This window comes from Hakea prostrata, chromosome 1 (assembly GCF_041222555.1).
Source record: "Hakea prostrata isolate BN-2017 chromosome 1, UWA_Hpros_2, whole genome shotgun sequence".
NCBI lineage: Eukaryota > Viridiplantae > Streptophyta > Magnoliopsida > Proteales > Proteaceae > Hakea > Hakea prostrata.
In genome coordinates this window covers 3,193,799-3,218,439 of record NC_142600.1, presented here as the reverse complement: position 1 = coordinate 3,218,439, position 24,641 = coordinate 3,193,799, and the positions used below count along the sequence as shown (strand labels likewise).

General features: G+C 38.3%; 3 protein-coding genes and 1 pseudogene across 3 annotated transcripts; 1 reads left to right on the top strand and 3 right to left on the bottom strand.

Annotated features, from left to right (window-relative positions):
• Positions 1 to 554: 554 nt before the first annotated feature.
• On the bottom strand, positions 555 to 2,923 carry GCL1 (GCR2-like 1). Its single transcript, XM_089145541.1, has 5 exons — positions 2,754 to 2,923; positions 2,414 to 2,607; positions 2,115 to 2,226; positions 1,293 to 1,763; positions 555 to 1,092 (listed from the first exon to the last, which is right to left on the bottom strand). Exons 1-5 carry the CDS (start codon positions 2,901 to 2,903, stop codon positions 748 to 750), a joined length of 1,272 nt encoding a protein of 423 aa, XP_089001667.1. The 5' UTR covers positions 2,904 to 2,923; the 3' UTR covers positions 555 to 747.
• Positions 2,924 to 6,867: 3,944 nt separating this feature from the next.
• Positions 6,868 to 9,351, top strand: GRF2 (general regulatory factor 2). Its single transcript, XM_089155356.1, has 4 exons — positions 6,868 to 7,501; positions 8,072 to 8,194; positions 8,367 to 8,483; positions 8,579 to 9,351. Exons 1-4 carry the CDS (start codon positions 7,007 to 7,009, stop codon positions 8,633 to 8,635), a joined length of 792 nt encoding a protein of 263 aa, XP_089011482.1. The 5' UTR covers positions 6,868 to 7,006; the 3' UTR covers positions 8,636 to 9,351.
• A 431-nt stretch (positions 9,352 to 9,782) lies between these two features.
• On the bottom strand, positions 9,783 to 16,506 carry LOC149026685 (VQ motif-containing protein). Its single transcript, XM_089155349.1, has one exon. It carries the CDS (start codon positions 16,135 to 16,137, stop codon positions 14,989 to 14,991), a length of 1,149 nt encoding a protein of 382 aa, XP_089011475.1. The 5' UTR covers positions 16,138 to 16,506; the 3' UTR covers positions 9,783 to 14,988.
• A 742-nt stretch (positions 16,507 to 17,248) lies between these two features.
• On the bottom strand, positions 17,249 to 20,297 carry LOC149026684 (uncharacterized; annotated as a pseudogene).
• Between the last annotated feature and the right edge of the window lie 4,344 nt (positions 20,298 to 24,641).

Here is a 24,641-nt window from a genome sequence, read left to right as displayed (position 1 = left end):
TTTATTTTTATTGTTACTGTGTTTTGTTTAGGTTTTTCTTTGTTTTTATTTCTAACATTTTATAGTAATGATTTTTATCTATCCAATACATGTAGGAGAGGATTCAGGGGGGGGGGTGAATAATGAGAATTTGGGTCACCTTCCTGTCCAAAACCATTGACACTTTTTCACTCCACGAATTGTGTGGAACTCACTAGTGGTTCTATTTTGTAATTATTTTAATTATTATATTTATAAATAGATCATACACGTTAAAAATATAAATAACTTATTAGGACGACTAAAATATTTGTAATTCAATTTTAAGTAAATTATTAAAAATATATTAAAACAAAGAATGAGTGCTAAAACTGTAAGAATATTGTATAAAATAGAAGGGTCATGGCCCCATCTGGCCCTAGAGAAACGTCTACTCGTGTTATACACGTGTGATGTGAGGTAAATTTCTGAATCCATATATATATATATATATATATATATATATATATATATATGTATGTAGTCTAAAACTTTCTGAATCTATATATGTAGTCTAAGATAATCAAAATGCCGTCAAAAGAACCTAGGATATCCATTAATGAAAAGCACACAAGAACATATATGTATATGTTACAAACCACGAGTTCCATGATCCATCATACAATGCTCTTCGGGGGATTAGCTAAGCCACTGCCTCATCGCATACAGACGTACAAATGTATTAATCTCAAGTTTAGGACTCGTTAAGCAGGATATCTCACATTCTTATCATTCAAGCTCAAACCCAGGGAACTTGGAACTCTCCGGTGAGACCATATCAAACCAGAGACAAGCTGTTCCAGCAAGCCCTTCAAAGAGCGAATACGCATGGTCCGCTTCACGAAGGTGGCCAGTTGATACAAGTTTCCTTGCATTGTAGTACAAGAAGCTAGAAAATGCCTTGGCTCTTTCCTCATAGATGCTCTCCCCTGTTAAACAATAGAGCGAAAGGAATGCGTATGCATTGCCACTTACACCATCTGCTAGCCCAACCTTCCTAACCAATCCACTCTTCCACACTACTTCCCCTGCTTCTATTGCAGCATCTCTGAATTCTCTATCTCCAGAGAACACCTAAAAAAAATGACACATATAAAATATGTCAGTCACCTAGGAGTTATATGATAATGTTTGCATTTTACCATTTCTGCATGCTGAAATCATGTATGTCTTCACGAAGCTTGCCACAGAAACCCCAAGTGCATGCCATTCTCAAATTGAACTTTAAAAGCCATCAACAACTCGTTAGATGGAATGATAGAGATACTACTAACCTGTGCAGCTTTGCATAGAGTGATAGCAACACCAGTGGCACCATGTGACCATTGCACCAATTTGTCCCTTGGATTCCCTTCGCTTGAAGGATAATTGCCACTATGTGGAAACCTGTTTCTCACCATATATCTAAGAGTGCCCTTGACATCCTCGGCATCTTTTCCAGAGAGAGGAAAGTGAAGTAGGACATGCAGGATTCCAGCAAGTCCATGAGCCGCACCCCAGTACCTTGTCCCATGCCACCTGTACATCAGTGGGCAAACTGTAGTGTTTGACGCTCCAGCCCTACCACCTTCCAATACAGCTTCCACCACTGGCATCAGTAAGTCCATGGGCACTGTCTCTTGTCCAAGATGCTTCTTTATGAACAACCCTGCCCATAGGAATCCAGCTCGCCCATGCAGAAGCTCATAAGGCATCCCAAACCCACCTTCATCTGGTCCACTTGGAAGTGCTCTCTCTTGTGCCACCTGAACATTGGTGCCAACATGCACTAATATCTATAACACATCATCTATTCCCAACATATGTAATTGCTTTTATGTTATTAATCAGAATCAAGATCAATCAATTTTCTAATCCTGAAATCATGAGCTCAGCCAATATAAAAATCAGGCTAATGATTTTGCCTAATCTTGAACTTCTTGTAGGAGAATATTGTCAAATGGTTATTATATTCTAATAAAATATTCCATATCTTACCGAACATGGAATTATCCCAAAAGCATCTCCATTTAGAGATTTTTTTTTAAATTTTTTTGGGTAATTCATCTCTATTTAGAAAACAATTAAACGATAAAAGTGAGTGGCGTACGGCGTACCCCAAGAAAAAGTTCCACGAAATAATCACGCCTCTGAGGGTCACCTTTGTAATTAGCAACAACAGCTCCAAGGGCGTAGACGCCACCTCTCCCGCATAAAAACGTAGGGTTCCTGAGCAGGTTTGGCCCCAAAACAACACCATTCGCATCAGTAACACTAACCTTCGTTGGGCCGGTCAGTTTTTGCTACACTTTACTAGATTTTAAGCAAATAATAATTCAGAACTCACATCACAGAAACCTAATTTGCCGAAAACAAAATGATTTCCAAAACGCAGAGAGTGGAGTAAGAGAGGTGCCTTGTGAAGTTTGGTGCGAGAAGGGCGCAAGTGTCGATGATCTCGGCCGACAATTGCAGGTCATAGTGGTTACCGGTGATTTCGTAGGACTTCAAGCAAGTGAAAGCCGTCCCAAGCAAGCCTTTGTACACGGTTGTGTCCAAGCACTGTACACTGTCTCTTTCACCTCCGCCTTTCCATGTTGCTTCCACCACCTAAAAAATTAACCAGAACTCCGTATCATATCATAAACATCAAACATCAAAAAGAAAAAGAAAAAAAAAATTGCAGAGCAGAATGACAAACTGAGAACAAATCTGAAAATTTTTATTTTAGAAACTTTAAAGGTGCAAATTGATACCTGATCTTTGAGCGAAATGGCCGCTTGAAGAAACTTCTCAGCTGGTAGAGAAGCGTTCATAGCCGTAAGATCTGCCACTCCGTTCTGATCTAACGGTTCATTGCATTCCTCCTGGCCTTGGTTACACGTTGTTTCCATGACTGAAGACATCTCCTCTGAACCTGATTTGCTTTTTGGAAATGGAATGGAGCTTTAAGTAGTGGTAAGAGCTGAGCGTGTGTTTGTTTGTATCAAATGGCACGGTGACAGCTAAATCACACGAAACACGTTACACGTTATGCATAGCGTACAGACAGGTCGAATGCACTAACAATCCTTACCGTTGGATCACTCCCAAATTCCCTATCGTGGCTTCTTTGTCGACAAATGAGATATTTGGAACCACACGAGTGTCACATCAGGACATGACGGTAAAGTTTTTTCTTGGTTATGTGGGAGACGTCTACATCATGGGACCCACTTTCCATTGGCCCAATTTTCATTAGACGGTCTATATAACTCAGCCCCTGAAATAACTTTATCCCCAGTATCAACGATCCATTGTGGTCGGTTCGGGTCAGTTTCAATCCAAATCTTAATCAGACGTTCAGAAGAATCAGAACCGTGACTTCCATGAATATATGTGGTTGGTTTTATGTAAAACTGTGACCATCATAAGAATCAAGTCCGAGAGTACATTTGATTGGACTGAAAAGAAATAAAACAATGTCCATGCCAAAACAAATATAAATAAAACAATGTAACCAGTTGAAATAAGTTTCCGATGATGAGATAGACATCTATCTTAATACAGGTGGATGACACTCATGCTATGGATGACACTCATGCTAGGCGTGTAGTCCACCAATAGATATCTCTATGGGTGGTCATCACCAAGATCCAAAATGTCAAACTATGTCGCCTGTCGATAGCTGGCCGGCGACACCACCAACACGGTCACATTTTGTTGGCAACTCTTGGCAGGGTGTGGTTGAAAATTCGACCCCTGTTTTAGGTGGGCATTTAGAGTTGTTTTGCTTTGAATTTTGTTGTGAATAATATTTTTTCTAAAATATCACTTAATCTAAAGTTTTTGATTAACACATACTCGGACTATATGCAGCCAAAACTTGAAGTTGGGAAAACTCATATAAACTAATATAAACATTCAAAGATAATACAAGTACACAACTAATAAAGAGAAGTACTAAAGTCTATAATTCATTATACAATTATGTTGAGTATTGCTCATGCTTTACATTCTGTTGTCACCACTAGAGCCTGTAGAGGTCCTACATCACTTTGACATAAATCGAATCAAAAGCAGTGAAAATCAAATGAAATTTTGTTAAATATAGTGAATTTGAAGATATATCGTCGGAACATTAGCGATATATGAACAATTTTTGGAATAAGCCATATAGCCCCAATGACATAGCGATATATATCACCATCACATTAAACCTTGGTCATTAGTAAAAAAAAAAAATTGGGGGGGGGGGGGGGGGTGTAGCACACAAGTAAAAAGTTAATACTTGGTTTTCAGATAAGTTTCGCTCATCCTCATTTTAGGTATAGAATACGTATTTATAATTTGATTACAATAAGATAAGGATTGAACGACTGCAAACTAACTTTGACAATTTAAATTTAGGGTAATTTTCATATGGACCCCCTAACGTTTGGTCCATGTCACTTTTAGTGCAATAAAAGTTCTCCTCTGCATATGGCTCCCCTAAGGTTTCTAGAAATGACTAATTAAGGACAAATCATAATTTTGATGACTAAATTGCCCTTATGGTGCAATGGTCAAAATTGTACTATTTATGTCATTCCAATCTCACGATGTATGTTAAAAAGACAAATTATAATTGCAAATTTTCATCCTTTTATTTTATATTCAAGGGTTTCAAGATTTCAAATTTACCAACTTATATCCTGATTAAAACCCAATCAAATTCCATTTTGATTTAGCAAGAAAAGAAAACCACACTTCAAAGAATACTAAGATCCACAAAATACCCAACTTATTTCTTGAAGGTTCACTTCTTACTTCCACAATGTACTAATCTGAAGAAAGAAACCAAATAGACGAAGACATTTCACTAAGAACACTAAACCTAGAAGTTGCAAACTGTTGGAGTGTGTTTCGGATGTTCAAATAGAGAGATGTGGGTGGGTGGAAGGTTTAACCTTTTTCCGCCGAAAGATCGTCAGCCTCAGGGGAATTCGTCATTTGCAGAACCAAGAATTAAGGGTTCGTTAACTATATTCGGCAATCGAAAAAGTGCGTCATACTCATGTCCAAATTCAAAAAAATTTCCACGGTGTCTCATTGACCATCGAAAGTTTTTTCCTTTCACGGTGTCTCATTGATCAGGACTACCTCCTTATCTCCTTCTTCCTACAAAGCATAGATGCATAGATCTTCCCAACCGTCCATTAAACCTCATTTTTCTAAGTTTCTGTTTCTTGCATCTCTATGAATACTTCATTATAATTCTCCTGTTTTTCTCCCTGTGAAGACGATTTCATCTGTTTGTTCGAACGAAGCTCTGTCTTGTTACATTGTATATTTTACTGCTGAAATTGCATTCCTCTGTAGAAGTAGCGACTCTCTTTTAAACTATTCCGATAAGATCCTGGTGATGTATCAAGATAATTACCGACCCATTCAACATTCCTTCACAGATTTTCGTGCTTCACTCATACTAGAAATAAACAACAGATGCTTCTTTCCAGGATTTCGCTTACCCACACATGGCGATCTAGTATGAGCTTCAAAACCCACAAAGCTGCTGGTGATTGCTTTTGTATCAGTAACTGATCAGATGAAGCGAGCTCCGTAGCTGAGTTCGCCGTCTATAATGAGAATGGGAATGGGAGTTTGGTGAGTTTCAATCAGGGGTATAATTTGTAAATTTGAAATCTTGAAACCCTTGAATATAAAATAAAAGATGAAAATTGTAATTATAATTTGTCTTTTTAACATACACCGTTAGATTGGAATGGCATAAATGGTACAATCTTGACCATTGCACCATAAGGGTAATTTGGTCATCAAAATTATGATTTGTCCTTAATTAGTCATTTCTAGAAACCTCAGGGGAGCCATATGCGAAGGAAAACTTTTATTGGACTAAAAGTGACATGGACCAAACCTTAGGGGTTCCATATGAAAATTACCCTTAAATTTAACTTTTGATCATTTGAATTAGAGATATAGATGGATTCCATGTTAAGTTTATCCCTAAGAATCACATGTGATTGACATAGGCATTCCAAACTTAACCAGTAGTTATTTTTCTTATAAACATAATCCGATCTGTACAAGCATAATTTTTTTTAGTCAATCATTAAAAAATCTTTTAAAATAATTATGCTTCATATAAAAATCTAAACTATTTTAAGTTAAGATAGAAAAAAAAAATCATTTTTAACTTTATTAGTTAATAAGAGATCAAGATTTAATGATAGTAAATGTAATATTAGCTGCACCTATCCTTTGTATAAAGCTATCAGTTCCTCCTTATTCTTAAGAAAAAATGAAAAATCATATAATTTCTCGTTTTCTTTTTCTTTTTTTCTTTTCTTCTGTTAGTTTTAATTTTGCACCCAGATCAAACGTCAAACAACGTACGTCTAGCTTTATCTAGATCTTAGCGGGGAGTTGTTGTTTTTGACTGATACGAGTTTGTTATCTACAAAAAAAAAAAAAAAAAAAAAAAAAGTTTGTTATCTTCCCGATCCCGGGGTTTGGAGTGCTTTACTTAAAACGGAATTTCAGTTGTTTTATTAGATTAAAAAAAAAAAAAAAAAAAGAACCCACGACAAATAGAGTTCCGTTTTCGAAACCTAGCGTTCCTAGACCTAATATAGCAAATTCAGGTAATCTTAACCGTTCATCACCCATCACGAGCTGGCTCAATGGTCGAACCAACGGTTTCCCACTCCCCTCTAGGAGTTACAATAGGAAAAACCGGATGATCACAGTTAATCAGACTCGTCTGAACCATGCTCCCAGCTTCGTCTAGGAGCGTAGGATCATCTCTAGATGGGTCATGATCTTCCAGGAACAGAACACGTGTAATATCTGTTCGTAAAGTGTTTCGTAGTACCGGTCCTACCAACTAAACTATAATCGATATTGGAAAGCAAAGAAAACCCTGCTTTTCTTCTCTTCTCTGTTTTCTTCCGGCTTTTCTCTTCCAATCGTCCCTTTTCTTCCTCTCCCTCTCTGAAACAAAAAAACCCGTCTCTCTGAGATCTCATCAATGGCGGCCGTAGGAGTGCATCCCTCGTCTCGTGAGGAGAATGTTTACATGGCCAAACTCGCCGAGCAGGCCGAGCGGTACGAAGAAATGGTTGAGTTCATGGAGAAGGTCACGGCTACTGCGGAGTCCGAGGAGCTCACCGTCGAGGAGCGAAACCTCCTATCCGTTGCTTACAAGAACGTTATCGGTGCTCGCCGTGCTTCCTGGCGTATAATCTCTTCGATTGAGCAGAAGGAAGAGAGCCGTGGTAACGAAGATCACGTTGCGACGATCCGTGACTACAGATCTAAGATCGAGTCCGAGCTTTCCTCGATCTGTGATAGTATCCTTCGTCTCCTTGATTCTAGGCTCATTCCTTCTGCCGCTGCTGGTGATTCCAAGGTCTTTTACCTCAAGATGAAGGGCGATTACCACCGTTATCTAGCCGAGTTTAAGACTGGTGCGGAGCGTAAAGAGGCCGCAGAGAGCACGCTATCTGCTTATAAGGCTGCGCAGGTCTGTTCCTCTCTGCTGTTGTTTCGCTGTTTAGGTTTAGGTTATGGTTTCATTTCTGATTCGTGTTATTCTCTTGTTTTGCAGCTTTAGAATTAGGGCTTTTGATCAGCCTCCATGATACTTTACTTTTGGGGAGACGAAGGGGCTTATTGTTTATAAATTTATTTTTTTATTTTCTAATTTCAGTTTTTGGGATTTAGTATGTTTCTTCTACACAACTTATTTATTTTTTAACTTAATTAATATTTGACATTTGATTTTAGGAAGAAAAATAAGAAAGAAGCCTTTGACGATTGTATTTGCATTTTCGTTTGAACTTTGCTTTTCATTTTTTACGTATTCACCAAAAAAAAAAGAAAAGAAAAGGAGGAAACTTTGTTTGTTCATACCTGATGAAATCCAGTTTTTCGTCTCCATTTCTGGTCTATATCTTTTTTTTTTTTTTTTTTCTTTTGAGTTTTTTATTTTGAGTTTTTTAAAATTTTAGAAGGCAGGGTTCACGTTGAGTTTTCTGTTACACTTTGTTATCATCCCTCTCATCTCTTTTAAATATTGAGCTCGCGTTCGCAGGATATTGCAATTGCAGAGCTTGCTCCAACCCATCCAATCCGGCTAGGGCTTGCTCTTAACTTCTCTGTGTTCTACTACGAGATTTTGAACTCTCCCGACCGTGCCTGTAATCTTGCGAAACAGGTGAGAGGATCAAAATGAGAAATTTAACATCTCCGATTTCTTCTTTCTTTTTACTTGTTAGATAATTTTGATACCAGTTCTTAATGACTCCATGAAGGATTATCTTCTGGACCACATGTTAGGTGATTTCTTAGCATTGTTTCCTTTTCTCTTATACGTGTGTTGTGAATAGGCATTCGACGAAGCCATTGCGGAACTGGATACCCTAGGAGAGGAGTCCTACAAAGATAGCACTCTGATAATGCAGCTCCTTCGGGACAACCTTACTTTGTGGACTTCCGATATGCAGGTACGGGAAGTTTGTTCGAGAGTATAGCTTTTATGATTAGCTTTTGTTTCTTCACCTATATTTCTAATTTAAATGCATTTCTGGTTTGAATTCAGGATGATGGAGCAGATGAGATCAAAGAAGCACCTAAGCGTGAGGATGAACAGCAGTGAAGTAGTTAACTTTCAGATTTTTCTCTTCACCTCCATTGGTTTTTTTAGAGGGAGAAGGGGCTTGGTGCCAGCTTCTATTGAGTTTTTTAGTTCTACCTTTGATTCTCTGATCTGACTTCTTGAGGTGCCGGGTTGTTAGTTGCTGTTTCATCTAAATATGTTTCTTAATTGTGTTCTGTTTTTTTTTAGCGTTTATGGAGTTTATGTTTGAATTGAGCACGTTCTATGGTAGGTTGGCAATGTCCTGTCATTTGAAAAAGAAAAAAAAAATTGGAAGATTGTAACTCTCATTACCTCCTGTTATACAGAGCTTTCCCTTGAGAGACCTGAAAACTCCTCCGTTAGCTGTGATTTATTTATATTTTTACTGTATAAAGGATCTGATGGATAAATTGAATAACACAAGGTCTGGCATTAATTTAGGGGTCACTCAGGGACTGGTGCTAGCAATTTCCCTGCCTTTCCAATGCAGTATTTTTTCGTTTGGAAACAGCTTATGCAGTAGGAGAGACCCACCAACTTTCTTTTGGCTTCCTGCTGTCTGACAAAGAAGACAACCGGCCCATATCTTTCCCATGACACCATAAAATGGATTTGGATTTCCTTTAGCTGATGTTTGAAAAAGAATCTCTTTAAGGGCCACTCTCGTTCTCTGTCATGTCAAGACAGGTGGGTTGACAGATATATCTCAAGCTATGCTTTGCACGTTTTGAATAGGAATTGGACACATAATATAAAAAAAAATCTGAATAATGTAGAGTTGTGTTTGGGTGATGAACGAAATTTTGTCACTCAGTTTATTTTTAAATTTGAGAAGAGTTTCATTTTTATGCAAAACCACAAAACAAATTGTTTTGATTACAAGTCTCGATTTGGAGTGCAATATTACTTAAAGTAATTCTAGATAATGTAACGGTTGATTTTGTACGTGCTCTCTCCAAATTCATCTTTGAAGCATCTCGTCCCATTCGAATCTTGATATTATAATAGTTCACAGTTTCACATTGTATTGGTTGATACAGAAGAGATCATGAGTTTGAATCTTCTTATGTATTTGTAATTAACAAGTGAAGACCGTATACATTCTGTCCAGCTGTTGGATGGACGCTTTGTATTTGTCAATTCATATGAAAGAAATGGTATTTGTAAGGTCATCGAATGGTGCACATGACTAAAACCATCAAGTTGTAATTTTGAGCTGCTGTAATAAACCACGAACCAAACTTGGAAGTTTAACTCGGCAAAGTCTCCCTCCTTGCTCAACTTACTTGGAGACCTAAAATCCCCCAAAACAGACCCTAAAAAAAATATCCAGCCCGCTAAGAAATCATGCATTTTCCAACAAGAGAATCATGCAAAGAGAAAAACTACGGCTTCAAGAGAAGATTCTGCAAAGAAAACTTAGTTTCATTATAAAGAAACAAGAGCAGCAAGAAACTGGGGTCTACACATTATGAACCGTCGGACTGAATTTTGATATATTTTGATATCGACCATTGAATTTAACAGTCAAGATTTAATTTCAACCGAGATTTTCGATCTAATGGTCTGAAATCTTGGCTTGACTGAGGAACCAAGCAATTTCAAAGAAACTGATGCCCTCTGCAGCGCTTCTCAGAGCTTTAGGTTCGTTTCTCACCGGCTTTATCCTTACCTTCCATTTATAGAAAACCGACTTCTCCTCTTCTTCACTCTTCTTATCCTCCGCTCATTAAAGCATCAGATGATGATAAGAGATCAGAAGGTAATGCGATTTACAGTAGGTCAGATCTCTGCAGTAGGTAGGAGTAACCACACACACTAATCCAATCGAAACCTCTTCTCCTATTAATTACAGAATCGAAACCTCTTCTCCTGTTAATTACAAAAGAAAGCAAAAACCGTTAACGAACGATCTAGAAAAGTGGCGAAACTTTCAGTTCTAAAATGCAAGTCAAGGGTTTGAAGGAGTCCTCTCGTTCCTCCTTTGTCTCTGGTTCTGTTGGAGCTCGACCACAAGATCACCGTCATTAATGGCAATATCCAGCAAGGTTTTACTTTTAGGTATGATGTGGTCCGTCGTATGCAGTTCACAGGTTTGCACAACAGGTTTAATATCACACATATTTGTGAAGTGCACAACACACCTCATAAAACTTTTGATTACCAAAAGAAAGCAAGAAAAAACAGACAGATCATAGGGATCTCCAAGGGTTGAAATCACACAACTGAAGAGATTTGCTCTACCTAGAGCATGCGTCATAAACCCCTATATAGTTTTAGTTTGCTTTCAAAATGCCTCCCACTCATGAGTCCATGACCCACCCCAAGATAGGTGATAAGTCCTATCCCAATGATGGTGGATGGGAAGTCAGCAAGAGTGGCAAAGAAAGAAGCAACTACATATATGTCTAGAAAGATGACTAACCCTGAGCAGGATATAAGTCGCCATTTAAAGGTTTCATTTGATGGACTGGAAAATTTCCATTCAAGCTTTTACCTATCATTCTCACAGTGAAGGCAATATGGTCACTAATGAAACTGAATTATCACACAACTGAAACCAGGTTCATTGGATATTTGGATGTCAACCTGGAACTGCAATACCACCCCATCACTAGTTATTGGCTCAGCTATTTTAGTTTTTATGCTTTCCTTGTTATCGAGAAGTCTAATTTCTTATAATAATAATAAGGGCATGAATTCTCCACGGATGAAGTCTAGGAATAACAGTATGCTATCTCCCACAAGGAATTTCACAACAGAATTTGTGGAAGAAAATTCTGTCTGGAAGTGTGGCCTACATCAGCACTATCATGAGTGTCTCACATCTCCATATGAAAAGACACCTCTGCCCTCTTGTTTTGAGGAGAAAGCTGCATACAGCGACAGAACACCAATTCCTTAAACCATAATAATCTTGGTCCATGATTTCAAAGCTAAAATCCATTCCCAGCTTACAAGGTCAAAAAATGGGTCCATGGAGCAACTTACTCTTGAATTGGAAGACTTCACTCAAATGGCAGGAAGACAGGTTGAGGTACACAATAGAAGGGCACGTCAATGAAAAGTTACAGAGAATATAGCAAATCTGGTTCATTAGAATTACAGTACTACTAGAAGTCAGCAAAAATATGTCAAACTGGAGACGAACAAAGAAGCATCAGTTGTATGGTGCTTTATATGCTGAAAAATCTAAAGAACATGGCAGCATTTCTTATTTGTTGAAGTATTAGAGTAATACAAGAAATCAACACATACAGGTCATCATGAAAAGTTGAAAGAATATGGCAATTCTTGAAATAAGAGACAAGAAATCAGCACAAGTAGGTCATCATGGTGATGAATGAAGGATATGAGCCAGCACCTACCCATGTAAAGTCTAAAGAAGAAAACAGCAACTCTGGTTCATTGAAATCATAAGAGGTATACAGGAAATCAAAACAGGTAGGTCAAAATGGTGATGATATAAGCTGTTGGGTGCATCAATCACTATCAAGAATGAAGACAAAGCATCCAACAACAACAGATCCTGCACTGGAACTCTACCTTATTTAACTTCTCTACATACTATAAGAAAAAAAAGTATTGCAGATGAAATCTAGTCTGAAGGAAAATGTATATGCCGGAGATGAATCAACTTGCAACCAATTCATCTAGTGGGATTACTGCCTTGCAAATAAATAACAGACCTGCAGAAAGATAAAAAAATCTTCTAAGACAAGCCAAACAGTTAGCGTGAATCGCCTCACTAATGGCAAGGTTCAGTTTCTTTTATCCCCATTGATGCACCTTGAAAATGGTCCAGGAGTATGGACAAATTAAACACAAAATCACCCAGAACCTCAAATGTCTGGCTAACACTATTGTTAATGGCCAGTAGGTGAGTTTTTTTAACTCTGAGGTCTCTTGGTAGAAGTAGAAGAAAAAAAATTCTAGTTCAGCACTTCCACAGCTGATGTATTCAACTCTACAAAAACTAATGGCAGTTTATTTTTGTTGGAAGTTATTGAGGATCCAAAGAGTTCAGAATGATGAAACATTGTAAGGAAAGAGAAAGGTGAAAAAGAAAGAGAAAAAAAAGAGGGGGGGGGGTTCACGTTTACCTTAGAGCCTGTTACAGCCATGTTTTTGTACTGCACATTGACCATAGCTCCATTGTTTTTCCCAAATTCCATTACTATTCCATAAAATAGGCACTCATCAATTCCAATCACTCAAAAACAAAGCATGATCCCTAACACCACATCCGACATGTTTACGACTCCTTATCAACCTATTCTTTTCTTGTTTCCACTATGTCTATTTTCAATATCCTTAAATTAAACAACATTATTTTGTTTTTTTTCTCCTCGAATTTGTTACAGAGATTTAATCTGGTGGGAAAACAGAGAGTTTGAAAGGAGAAACAGTAGGAAATCTGGACGCGTATTTCTTCTAAGTCTAGTAGTGGTAAGAATGGAACATGTTCATGCAGCAATCCAAAGTTAGTTCATCTGTCACTTTAAACCTAGAAACACATAAGGTAATCTAGGTTCATCAACTGTTTGTAATGAATATGTGCATAAAGACTGGTTCTACAAGCATTGAAAGATACAAACACACAAATATCAAACACTGATGGAAAACCAAATTTACAATATGGAAAATCATTTGAATTCAACAGATGTTCCTAATTGTCCCAGCAAAGATGCTAGTAAAGTTAATACAGGCAAAGGATAAAATGTCTCCTATTATGGCTGCAGGAAATGGGCCCGAGGAAATTTATAGGAGGAAAGGCCAAATTAGAACTTGCACAAGCTGTAAATTAAGAGTTAAAAGAAGCAAAAAACTAATAGTAGGGGCTAGGAGGAAAAGAAAATAAACAATAAGTTAGGAAGCAAAATAGTGCCCCAATCTATTCTCGTGAAAAGAAAGTCCCCAGCATGGTGGGTTGGCATATGACAAGAGGATTTATTCAAATGAGTATAAGGCCAGTATAAATCATGTGTGGACACACCAATTCCAATTTCTGTGCCAGGATTCATCGATCAGTAACAAGCCAACAATAGTTTCAATCAAAGAATGTGATTACCATGGAAGGCACTATGTCTGTGGTTATGTTTACCAATTGACAGTCATCCAAACAAAACCTCAACCAACAGTTATTTTCCCTTTCTGAATAGATAAAGAATAGATTAAATTCTGCAATCTGAAGAATCCTGGGCTGAAATCTAGAGTTAGCATAGATTATCTATGAATTAAAGGAGGATCATAATAAAGGAATTAGAGGGCTGGCTGAGGTACAACAGTAAGGTTGAATGCATTATGACCCTCCCCAGAGGGAAGCCTTGTGCGTTGGTTATGCTCCATAATGAAGGATATTAGTCGGTGTTTTTTCTCATCAGATGTCACTAGTAAAGAATGTGGAGGCCTTGACTTCTTAGTTGAAGATCGTATTCTAGTGAAGGTTTGCATTAGACAAATACTGTGACAGACAACGGATAAGGGTGGGTAGTGATGCAACTACATGACGATCGCAAAGGAAGTCTTTGCCGTATTAGCTTGTAAAGACAAGGCAACAGGCTATATTATTTGGGATATCCTGTCAACCAACCGGTTACCAAATTGAAATGCTATTATAATCCCAGAGTGAGGGACCACAATGAGGAAAACAATGCCACAACTACCGTTGTTATGACAAGATTTCCCAGCTACCCATCCACTCAGTCTGCCCAAGTGCTTTCTCCTTATTACTAAAGGGAAAACGATGTTGGTCTTCAATCACAAATGGAGGCAACAAGCAGAACGCCACTATCCATCTCATAATATAATAGAATTCAGCAAAACTTAGGGTGGCTTCAACAAAATCAGAACCCAAATTGCAGTAGTAGTCAATTTAGATTCCTTCCAGGAAAAATGCAAAAATGTGGACAAAAAATGTTAACTGCAAACTTATCTCAAGTACCTCAATTCAAATTCCTCAAGAACTTAAATTATTGGACACATGAGTTAAAAAGAATAAAAATTGAAAAATTCATAAACCTTATGAGCTTAATCTATATATTGCACGACGCTTTCATGCTTTATCAAAAGCCAATACAAATATACAACAAATGTAAAATTTGGACTTGAATTTAGGGGAGAGAACTATCTACCATCATAAACAGAAGAACATAGGCGGTTGGTTCTGCCTATGATATTAATTTACAGGATAAAGTTCCAATTTTGAACCAGTGCCAGATATCAATCCTCCTGATGTTGTTTAAATCAAACCCCATCCATCCCAACCCAGATGTACAGTAAAGTAATAACATAAGAAAGGAGAAGAACCATAGATTGAGCTCCACCAAGCAAAGAAGGCTTACCCTCTCACATTTATGAAGTACTGTACCTTATAGATCTCTCCACCTTGGACTGGATATGGGCAACCTTGGCGACGGCGAAAATTGAGGAAACCCTAGTTGACCCGAAGTCGGGGAAAACAAAAACGTCGGCGAAAGCAGAGGATATGGCGACCGCGGTGATGGAAGCTTGCCAAAGGCCAGAGGAGACGAAGGCATCAGAAACTGTGATGGAGACATCGCCGCCGTGGAGGGAGGAAATGGAATCTGCTGCTGCGGCTGTGGTTGTATTGGGCCAGTGTTGTAGTTATTGTTCCAACGAGGCGATACCTGTGGCTGCAATGAGTTGGGGGTATTCCACCGAGGCGACACCAGCGGCGAGGGCCCCGAGGAGAAGCGCTTGGGTTCCGAATCGAAGGTCGACATGGAGCCTTGGAGGTATCTCATGTAGGCGGAGATAGGTGATTCCGCAGCAGCATGGACGCTTGGGAAAGCTGGGAGAGGCGACAAAGGAGTCACCGGCCTTCCGTTGTTGTTACCCACAAAGTTTCCGGCGTTGTTGATGTTGACAGCGTTGCTTGCTAGGGTAGCAACATTGGCAGCACCACCGGCAGCGACAGCGGTAGTGGTGGTTGTAGTAGCCGGAGGGAGGATGGTGTTAGTTAAGGGAGGTGGAGGTCTGGGGCTGAGATGGGCAAGTGGTGGAGGCCGAATACGCTGGAGGCGAGAGCTTTGGGGCTTGGGTGGGTGGATGGGTGGTGGAGTGGAGAAGTTTCGTTCGTGAGCAGGGGAACCTGTGAGCTTCTGAACCACATCTCTGAAATCGTTTTTGTTGATGTTATACACAGGAGGTTGATGTTGCTGTTGCTGTTGCTGTTGCAGCTGCTGCTGTTGCTGACTTTGTTGTTGTTGTTGTTGCTGCTGCTGCTGATTGTGTTGGATTTCAAGTGGGTATTTTCCTACGGATGGCGGTCTTGAATCTTTAGATATCTTGTGAGAGAATTTATTAAGCTGCTTGAGATATTGATCTCTGGGATTGTTGTTGTTGTTGTTGTTGCCGCTGCTGTTGTTATGATGCTGATGCTGGTTGTAATTGCTACTGCTGCTGTTGTTCTGATGCTGGTGCTGATTGTAGTTGCTGTTGCTGTTGCTGCTGCTGATGGTGGAATCAGCAGTAGATGAGTGACAGCTTTTTTCCATTATACCCTATCTTTTATCTCTATCTTCCCCACCCTGTCCCCAGTCCCCTCTTTATCTCTTCACTGAGGACTGAGGAGTCAGTTCTCAGGAGTAGATGATAATATGATATCTTGTCTTCTTTACCTCAGATGATTTTGCTTTGTTCTCATGCTTAACAAAATGGATTAGGAATGTTGAAAGAAACATAGCAGAGGGTAAGACTTCACAGAGAACAGAGAAGGGAGATAAAAATGAGAGGTAAGGTGTAGATAACAAAGGGAGTGTAGATATATTGTTCTTCAACTGTGAATCAGTGATTGTCCTCATCAAAATTAAGAAGATTTATAAGTTCTCAGTTCCTTTGAGAGCCATTAAATTTGTATATTTAAGAATGGGAAATGTATAAAATAAAATAAAAATGGAGAAAAATACTGTTCTTCTGTCTCTCTCTGTCTCTTTTCTTTTGTTTTCCTTTTCCTTTTCCTCGGGGAAAAAGAAAGAAAAAAGAAATAGTGTGAAAACACCACAAAAGACCCGCAAAATGAGGCACCGTTTGGTCAAAGTGAATACGTTTGAAATACGTTCACTACGACTCTACTAATTTCCGAAGGGACAGCATAAACTGAAAAAAGAAAGCTCAGAACTTATCCATTCTAGGTCACTATGTAGTTAAGCATGGACCGGCCGGCTTAAACCGGGTTGGTGAAGGAATCAATCTGAACCAGTCGGGAATCAACCCATATATTCTTTTCAATCCAAAAGAATCAATCGATTCTTGGAGACCCAAATCAAAAATTCAGATTAATCAATTGTTGATTTCAATTTGAGATGTGTGAAAATGAGATGGAATATTGATCCAAATCTCAACCCGGGACCAACCCCTAAGGCCCTAACCCTTAAAAAAATATATTTTGAAAAAAGCCCAATATGGGTTTCACCCTACCCGGTTTCAATTAAATTTTAATAGAATTAATATAAGGGTTCAATGTGAGGAGGGTAACGGTCAAAGATCTTTGTTGATTTAGACATTAAAGGCTCTCATGGTTTGCTAATTATTAATATGGTAATACAAAGTAGATGTGAGGTGTCAGAAGCTCTGAGCACTAATAATAAGAAATAAATCTTACCAGAATCAGCCATCATTGCGTGGCTTGACGACCGCCGCAAAAACAGAAGAAACCACCCCAGAGGCCCAGAGGCAAATTTCTCCATTCTCCATGGTGACAGATTCAATTGATAAAATCTCTTTCTCCATTCTCCATGGTGACAGATTCAATCTATCAATTCACTTTAAAGTGAGAATTTGTCAGGTGGATTGGGCATCTTTGGGTTTTGGATGGGAATGGAAACCCAGAAATCTAATTCTATTGGAACGGTCCCCCGGCCATTGATGCTCTTAAAATGAAAGTGAAAGTGGAAGTGAATTCCGGTCGATAACAAATGATGGCTACATTGACTACTTTTTCTGGGTTCAAATGTGTTTCTGGACCAGGTATCGAACCCATCTGAACATTATTCAATGGGCTACCAAGTTGGTTCAGGGTTTGGAAACCCAAATTCCTATATCTGGGCTGGGCTGGGGTAATAGAAACTTGATGGATCAACCAGGAGACCCATGGGCTTGTGAAAGCAAAATACCTTAGCCCTGCGTTTCTTTTCTTGGGCCAGAAAATTTGGAAATAAAAAACACCAGAAAACAAATTAATCCAGGCAAGTCGAGCTAACCAACAAACCCAGGCCCATTTATTTTGTAACCGCAAAAAATGACTTGGCGATATCGGCAATGTATATCCAAGTTGGTTCTCTCCCTGTCTTTATCGATAAAGAAAGAAAAGAAGATAAAGGGATTTTTCTTGTTTTTCGGCAAAAACAAATTCATTGAGAAATGAGTAGGAGAGTTGTTCTAAACATGTAGAAGAAATCACATCTGAAAACCATGGAGAAGCAAACTGAGACAAACCCTTCAGAGACCGCAGGGAGATCTATATATGCGGTTCAAAGTTTCATATTTTTCATTAATTTATCTCTTTTTTCTCAAACAGAAAAGTTTTAGACATTTTTTATTTAGTATCTTTAAAGGAGATCGTACATAGCCAACCTTCAGACAAGAGGCACAAAAGAGGAGCTGAGATCCTAGGAGACAACAATAAGTCTGTTCCTTAGGATATCAACAATAGGGGATGGAGAATAAAAAACAGTATAGCAGAAACATAAAAACATATGGGCTTCCAAATTATGTCAATAGAGCAAGATTTAAAAGCTCATCTTCTAAAATTGTGCTCCCACCACAATGATGAAAGCACAAAAAACAAGCTTATCAATCCGATAACAGAAACTTGAGAAACTTCTCAAAACCCAAAGACTGTTGTAATTCAGACAGATGTACCACTGTCTGAGTTATAAGTCCTTGTGATCATCATCTTTCATCCAATGAAGTTGCCGTGTAACCTTATCTTTTAATGTTCCCTCAGTAAAAACCAGGATGATGAAGCTATAATATAGAAACAATAGACCATAGTCCAGCAGTGAGAGCAGGACATACCGCAGAGTCATGGATGTCTGGAGTTCTATATAGGCTGCGGATACCAAGACCGGTGGCTGATGTTGGAAACCGAATATCATTAAAACAATTATGCTTGCTAGAGTGGGTGACCAAACACATAAGTTGATAAAAATTGACTTGGCTCCATTCGATCGTCTGTGATTTCAGAAACCGTGAGAGGAACCGGGCGCTGTGAACTGAGAAAATAAGGAGCATCACTCCCACCAAATAAGTTGATCCGACCGACAATACTCTTCCAATCACAAGAAAGTCACTTGACTGTGGTATTATTGGTATTAGACGAATCATCAGTGACGAAAAGTAGGAATCTACCGATGATGCGATTACGATCCAGGTAATTGCATGCCATCAGTAACCACATAAAGAGTAAATATTTTAACGAAAGCCCACTTACCAGCAAAAGGGTTATAACCAAAGACCCAACGAAAGACACTATGTTGGTGGCTATGAACCTTTTGTAGTAGTACGCGTAAATGGATACACTGAAATCAACGTTTGGAGAACTCAACATCGCTTGGTAAGCAATGCCAGCGATCACTGTTGCCACCACCATTAATGCTTGCTTTTGATTCTCTAACCAGTTTCCTTTATCATGATGATCAGCACCTGAAGATGAAAGTCGTGGTGTTCCTCTTGTTGTTGCTGACTTGCTGCTCCCCTATTATTATTATCATCATTATTTACTCCCTCAGTTATTGTTATAATATCGCTATCTCTGGCTTTTAATGCTCCCGCAGCCCTTAACGACTCTGCAATATACAGGTCTCCAATGGCTGGCTCAGATTGTGCCAAGATATCCAACGCTGTAAATCCATTCTTATTCATTGCATTTACCTCTAAAACTTCATTTTTGCCCAGCAACAATTCGATAACCTACAAATTAAAAACATGCATAGTTTCATGGATTGAAATTATGCTTGTAATTGCTGCCTTGCATGGCTTCATCATTTTTTATATATCAGAAAAATAATGAAAAAAAACAAAAAAAAACCTAATTCCACATGTTAATTTGTGTGTGGTAGGGAGAATCACTAGCACGTACCTTGGTTTGTTTTTTAGCCGTAGCAAGATGCAAAACAGTGTTGCCATCATCATCTTTAAACTTAAGGAGCTCTTGCTGGTCACTTGCTGTAGCTAAATCCAATAATAACTCAAATGCCTCCAACTGATTGTATTTCACGCACAGATGAAGAATGCTTTTCCTTCTATCAACGCTGTCATGAGTGACCTCAGGTTTTTCATGAATCAATTCCTTCATGACTTCTATCCGGCCTTTGATTGCTGCGAGATCCAGAGGGGTTAGCCCATCCCTGTTAGTAACACGACAAACATCTGTGTTGATTCGTAACAGTTCTTTCACCATTTCAAGACTTCCTGTGCCCGAAGCCAGGTGAAGAGGTGAACAACGTTCTGAGTCTAACTCGCCTGCGAATTTCGGTTTGCGTTTCAAAATCTCTCTCGCAAATTCAAGGTGATCTCGCAGTGCTGCTATGTGAAGTGGATTTTGATTGAATCCAGTAGCCATAACTCTATCAAGGATAAGCTCATCTTCCTCAATGAGTTGAAGCAGAGATGAAACACTCCCACTCACTGAAACTTTGTAAAGTCTTCCAATCATTCTCTCTCGTTCTCTTCTTCCCTCTTCTTCCCCCCTCACGGCCGTGCTTTGTCTTTCAATATGTCTATTGAAACTGGAATTTAAAGAGGAGTTTGAGATCATAAGAGAAGATCGGAGATGATTCATAGCCCGTGTGCGTCAATAGACAACCTGCTTCACGACCATCTATTTGATTGCAAGTTGCAACTGATATAATATCTAAAAGCCAGCAGCCAAAGAAAATACCTAAACCACAGCCATTTGTATTCTCTTTTTCTGGGTCAAGTCTTGGTCCTGCACCCCAAAAACACGAACGAGAGAATGATATCAGCAAAATGGCGGCGTCACTCGATAATCCTTCTGCTGCTCGAGCCCTGCCGCCATCTGCTGCTGACCGTTGAAAATCGCCTCACTCCATCTCAGCAAAATATCCAACGGTTGTTAGGTTCCCGAAGACGGGAGCCAAGATAGCGGGAGGAGCCGCCACAGCAGGCAGCAGATCACCTTCAAATTCTTTGCACAGCTTCAACTTTTCATTCACAAGGAATCGAATTGGTATCTGAAAACTTTGTTTTTACCCGTGTTGCTTTTCACATTTTGCTATTCCTTGAATTTTTAATGGTTCCTAAATCTTAAAATTGATGATGGTTGCTTCTCAATTTACGTGGAGCTTTGGTTTATGTTTCAGTTATCGTCATTTCTGTTGCTTTTTTCACTTAGTGTTTCTATTTTATATATTAAAATCTGTGCCAGACTTTGACCAGTTCCTCGTGAACCCCGCAGTTCTTAATTACACAAATAATGTGAAATAAATCTTACCAGAATCACCCCCATCGTTGCGTGACTTGTCGACCGCCGTAAAGACTAGAAGAAACCACCCCAGTGGCAAATCTCTTTCTTCATTTGCCATTGTGACATATTCATCCTCTATTAGGGATAATTACTATTGGTCCCTGTATTTTAATTTTATTATTATTATATTTCATGTACTTTTTAAAATTACTAATTCAACCTTTAATTTTATCTACAATTATTATTGTCCCCCTTTACTGCTGATGTGGCAACTTTATATTTTTTCAAAAACTCCAAAATACCCTTATACTTATCTCTTTACTTATTTACCCTTTTGTCAAGTTACAGTAGTACCCTTAATTAACTGTGGAGAAAAAAAATAACTATAATCAGTTTTATTCTCAAAAAAAAAAAAATACCAAATAAAGAAAGAATAATTGAATAAAACTCAAATAGAAACTGAAGAGGAAGAAAAATCAAATTCAACTCAAATTGGAAACTGAATATCACCTACAATATTTTCAAAATAAATGAAGTTTATCGGATTTGGATTTTACCCATTTCATTAATTCAAAATAAATGAATTTTAGGGTAAAATTGACATTTAATCTGGTTTTTATAAATTAGGTAGCATCATCTTTTGATTTCTCAATTTTAATGAAGGGCAAATTAGACATTACATATTCAAATTTAACGACAACTTAACACCGTTATAAGGAAGGGGGGCAACAGTAATTCCATAAAGAATAAGGTTTTATTAGTAATAAAATTAAACTACAGGGGGCAATAATAATTATCCCTAAATTGTATTGGGTCGGGTTATGACCCGTACCCAAGTAGAGAGGGTAAGGCGATGGAAATAAGCCTATAAATTGTGGTTCATTGTAAAACTTTAAAACTTAATGAAAACAGTAGCCTCCTTTCTTCCGTGGACGTAGGCCTCTAGATCTTACATGTTTTTTATTGATTTTATATTGAATATACAATTAACATGATATCAGTCAAGGTTCTCGATCTATCCCTTTTTAGCTGCTGCAATATTTTTAAAAAGTACAGGAGATATAATAGTAATAAAATCAAAATACAGGCTACTGTTTTTTTGTAGAATAAGGACAATTTTGTATTAGAATTGGTGATTCCAAATCCTCCTGGGCGATCCATTGCAAAGAATAAAGCACAAAAGGAAATATTATAGTCTTCTATTTTATTCGGTTGAATCCCTTGAAAAGAATAAAAGACAACAGTAAGATTATAATCTTCTATTTTATTTGTTGGTGGGAATTGAACCCGGGTCTCTATGTGAAAGCTAGGTATCTTAACCACTGGGTGCACAACTGTGAGAGAAATTTCAAGTTCTTTATTTTTTGGTTTGATGGCTCCTAGCTCTAGCCCATCTCTCACTGCGGAACAGTACCAGCAGTATATGCAATTTGTCAATAATGGAAACTCTGAAAGCCCTCAACCTTTTGCTAATCTATCTGGTGAGTCTATTTGTTGTTCCTCTATTTTTTCATCTCATTGGATCATTGATACATGCGCCACCAATCATATAATAAATAATGTTAAACCTTATGCTAATTCTAAATCAACCTATTCGTCTATCCAATGATACATCTGTCCCAGTGACTCATAAAGGGACTGCTCCCTTATCTTCTTCTATTCAACTTCATAATGTGCTTTATGTTCCTGATTTTCATTATAATTTATTGTCTGTCAGTCAACTCACCAAATCTCTGCATTGTGCTGCTATTTTCTTTCCTGATTTTTGTGTTTTTCAAGATCTCACCATGAAATGGGTGATTAGAAGTGGTGAAAAGCATGCTAATCTCAACTTTTATTGTGCTCATGGTCACTTTGCTCCCTTTGTTTCCCAAAATTCACATAATTTTGACATGTGGCATTGGCGATTAGGGCATCCTTCTCATTTTCCTCACAATTTTTTTCTCTCAAAATAATTTTGATGTTATCATTTCACCTCAACATTGTGATATTTGTCCTCTTGTTAAACAATCACGTTTACCTTTTCCAATGCACGTTGAATGAAGTAATTGTCATTTTTCTCTTTTACATATGGGGTAAGTTTTCTATTGCTTTTTTTCTTTTTTTCTGGTGCTCATTACTTTCTTACCATTGTTGATGATTATTCTCGCTGTACTTGGATTTTTCTTATGCGTCACAAGTCTGAAACTCAATGTCTTCTTAAAAATTTTATTGCCATGGTAAAAACACAATTTAATTACCTTGTCAAGAAAGTTCGTAGTGATAACGGTCTTGAGTTTTTTTTTCTCTCTCTCTCTCTCTCTCTCTTCTTACTTTAATGAGTTGGGCATAATTCATGAATGTAGTTGTGTTGCTACTCCTCAACAAAATGGAGTTGCTGAACGTAAACATCGACATATCCTTGAGGTTGCTCGAGCTTTACGTTTTCAAGCACATCTACCTTTAACTTTTTGGGGGGAATGTGTTCAAACTACAGTTTATCTCATTAATCGTCTTCCTACCCCATTGTTAAAGGGTAAAACTCCAAATGAGCTTGTGACTAGTGTTTCACCTAAGTATTCTCATCTTCGTGTTTTTGGCTGTTTATGTTATGCTAAGAATTTAATTCCTCATGAATCTAAGTTTTCTCCACGTGCTATTCCAGGCATTTTTGTTGGGTATCCATATGGGCAAAAGGCATATCGTATTTACAACCCTGTCACTCGTAAGATATTCACTAGTAGGGATGTCATATTTCATGAAACGATATTTCCATACGAGCATGCTACCTTATCTCAATCCATTCCTTCTCCCCACTCCTCTTCCCCACCAGTCCTTCCTTGTCCTGCAATTGATGATCCCGTATCCCCTCCTCATCCTACTCCACCCCCTCTTCCCCAGCTGTCCTTCCTTGTCCTGCAATTGATGATCCTGTATCCCCTCCTCATCCTACTCCACCCCGCTCTTTAATAGACTCACACTCTAAGGATCCTAAAGTAACTCTTCATCGTAGTACTCGTCCTATTTGCCCTCCTCCTCACCTCCAAGACTTTCAGTGCAATGTTGCTTCACTATTTACTTGTCCTTATCCCCTCAATAATTACCTCTCGTATTCGGCTTTTTCTCCTACTTATCGTGCTTTCCTTTCTAGTATTTCTACTGATTTTGAACCTTGTTCTTTTGTTGAGGCTTCTCATAATCCCAAATGGTGTGCTACCATGGCTGATGAGATTAAGGCTCTTGAGCTAAACCATACTTGGAGCTTGCAACCTCTTCCCCCTAACAAGGTTGCTATACAGTGTAAATGGGTATACAAAATTAAATATCGAGCTGATGGTTCTATTGAACGCTACAAGGCTCGCTTGGTTGCTAAAGGATTTACTCAAATTGAAGGTGTTGACTACCAAGAAACATTTTCCCCTGTTGCGAAATTAGTCACTATGCGATGCCTCATTGCTATTGCTTCAATTAAAGGTTGGCCTCTTTTTCAAATTGATGTTAATAATGTTTTTCTTCAAGGTGATCTAGATGAGGAAGTTTACATGTCTTTGCCACCTGATTTTTCCCGAAAAGGGGAGAATAATTTGGTTTATC

What these genes read in the sequence shown, in the direction of transcription:
- LOC149026685 (XM_089155349.1), bottom strand. Translation starts at nt 16,137, where the DNA reads ATGGAAAAAAGCTGTCACTCATCTACTGCTGATTCCACCATCAGCAGC.
- GCL1 (XM_089145541.1), bottom strand. Translation starts at nt 2,903, where the DNA reads ATGTCTTCAGTCATGGAAACAACGTGTAACCAAGGCCAGGAGGAATGC. An exon ending in CCATTTCGCTCAAAGATCAG is followed by an intron (nt 2,608 to 2,753) that starts GTATCAATTTGC and finishes TTAATTTTTTAG; the next exon opens with GTGGTGGAAGCAACATGGAA. An exon ending in TCGTGGAACTTTTTCTTGGG is followed by an intron (nt 1,764 to 2,114) that starts GTACGCCGTACG and finishes ACCAATGTTCAG; the next exon opens with GTGGCACAAGAGAGAGCACT.
- GRF2 (XM_089155356.1), top strand. Translation starts at nt 7,007, where the DNA reads ATGGCGGCCGTAGGAGTGCATCCCTCGTCTCGTGAGGAGAATGTTTAC. An exon ending in CTGCTTATAAGGCTGCGCAG is followed by an intron (nt 7,502 to 8,071) that starts GTCTGTTCCTCT and finishes TCGCGTTCGCAG; the next exon opens with GATATTGCAATTGCAGAGCT. An exon ending in CCTGTAATCTTGCGAAACAG is followed by an intron (nt 8,195 to 8,366) that starts GTGAGAGGATCA and finishes TGTTGTGAATAG; the next exon opens with GCATTCGACGAAGCCATTGC.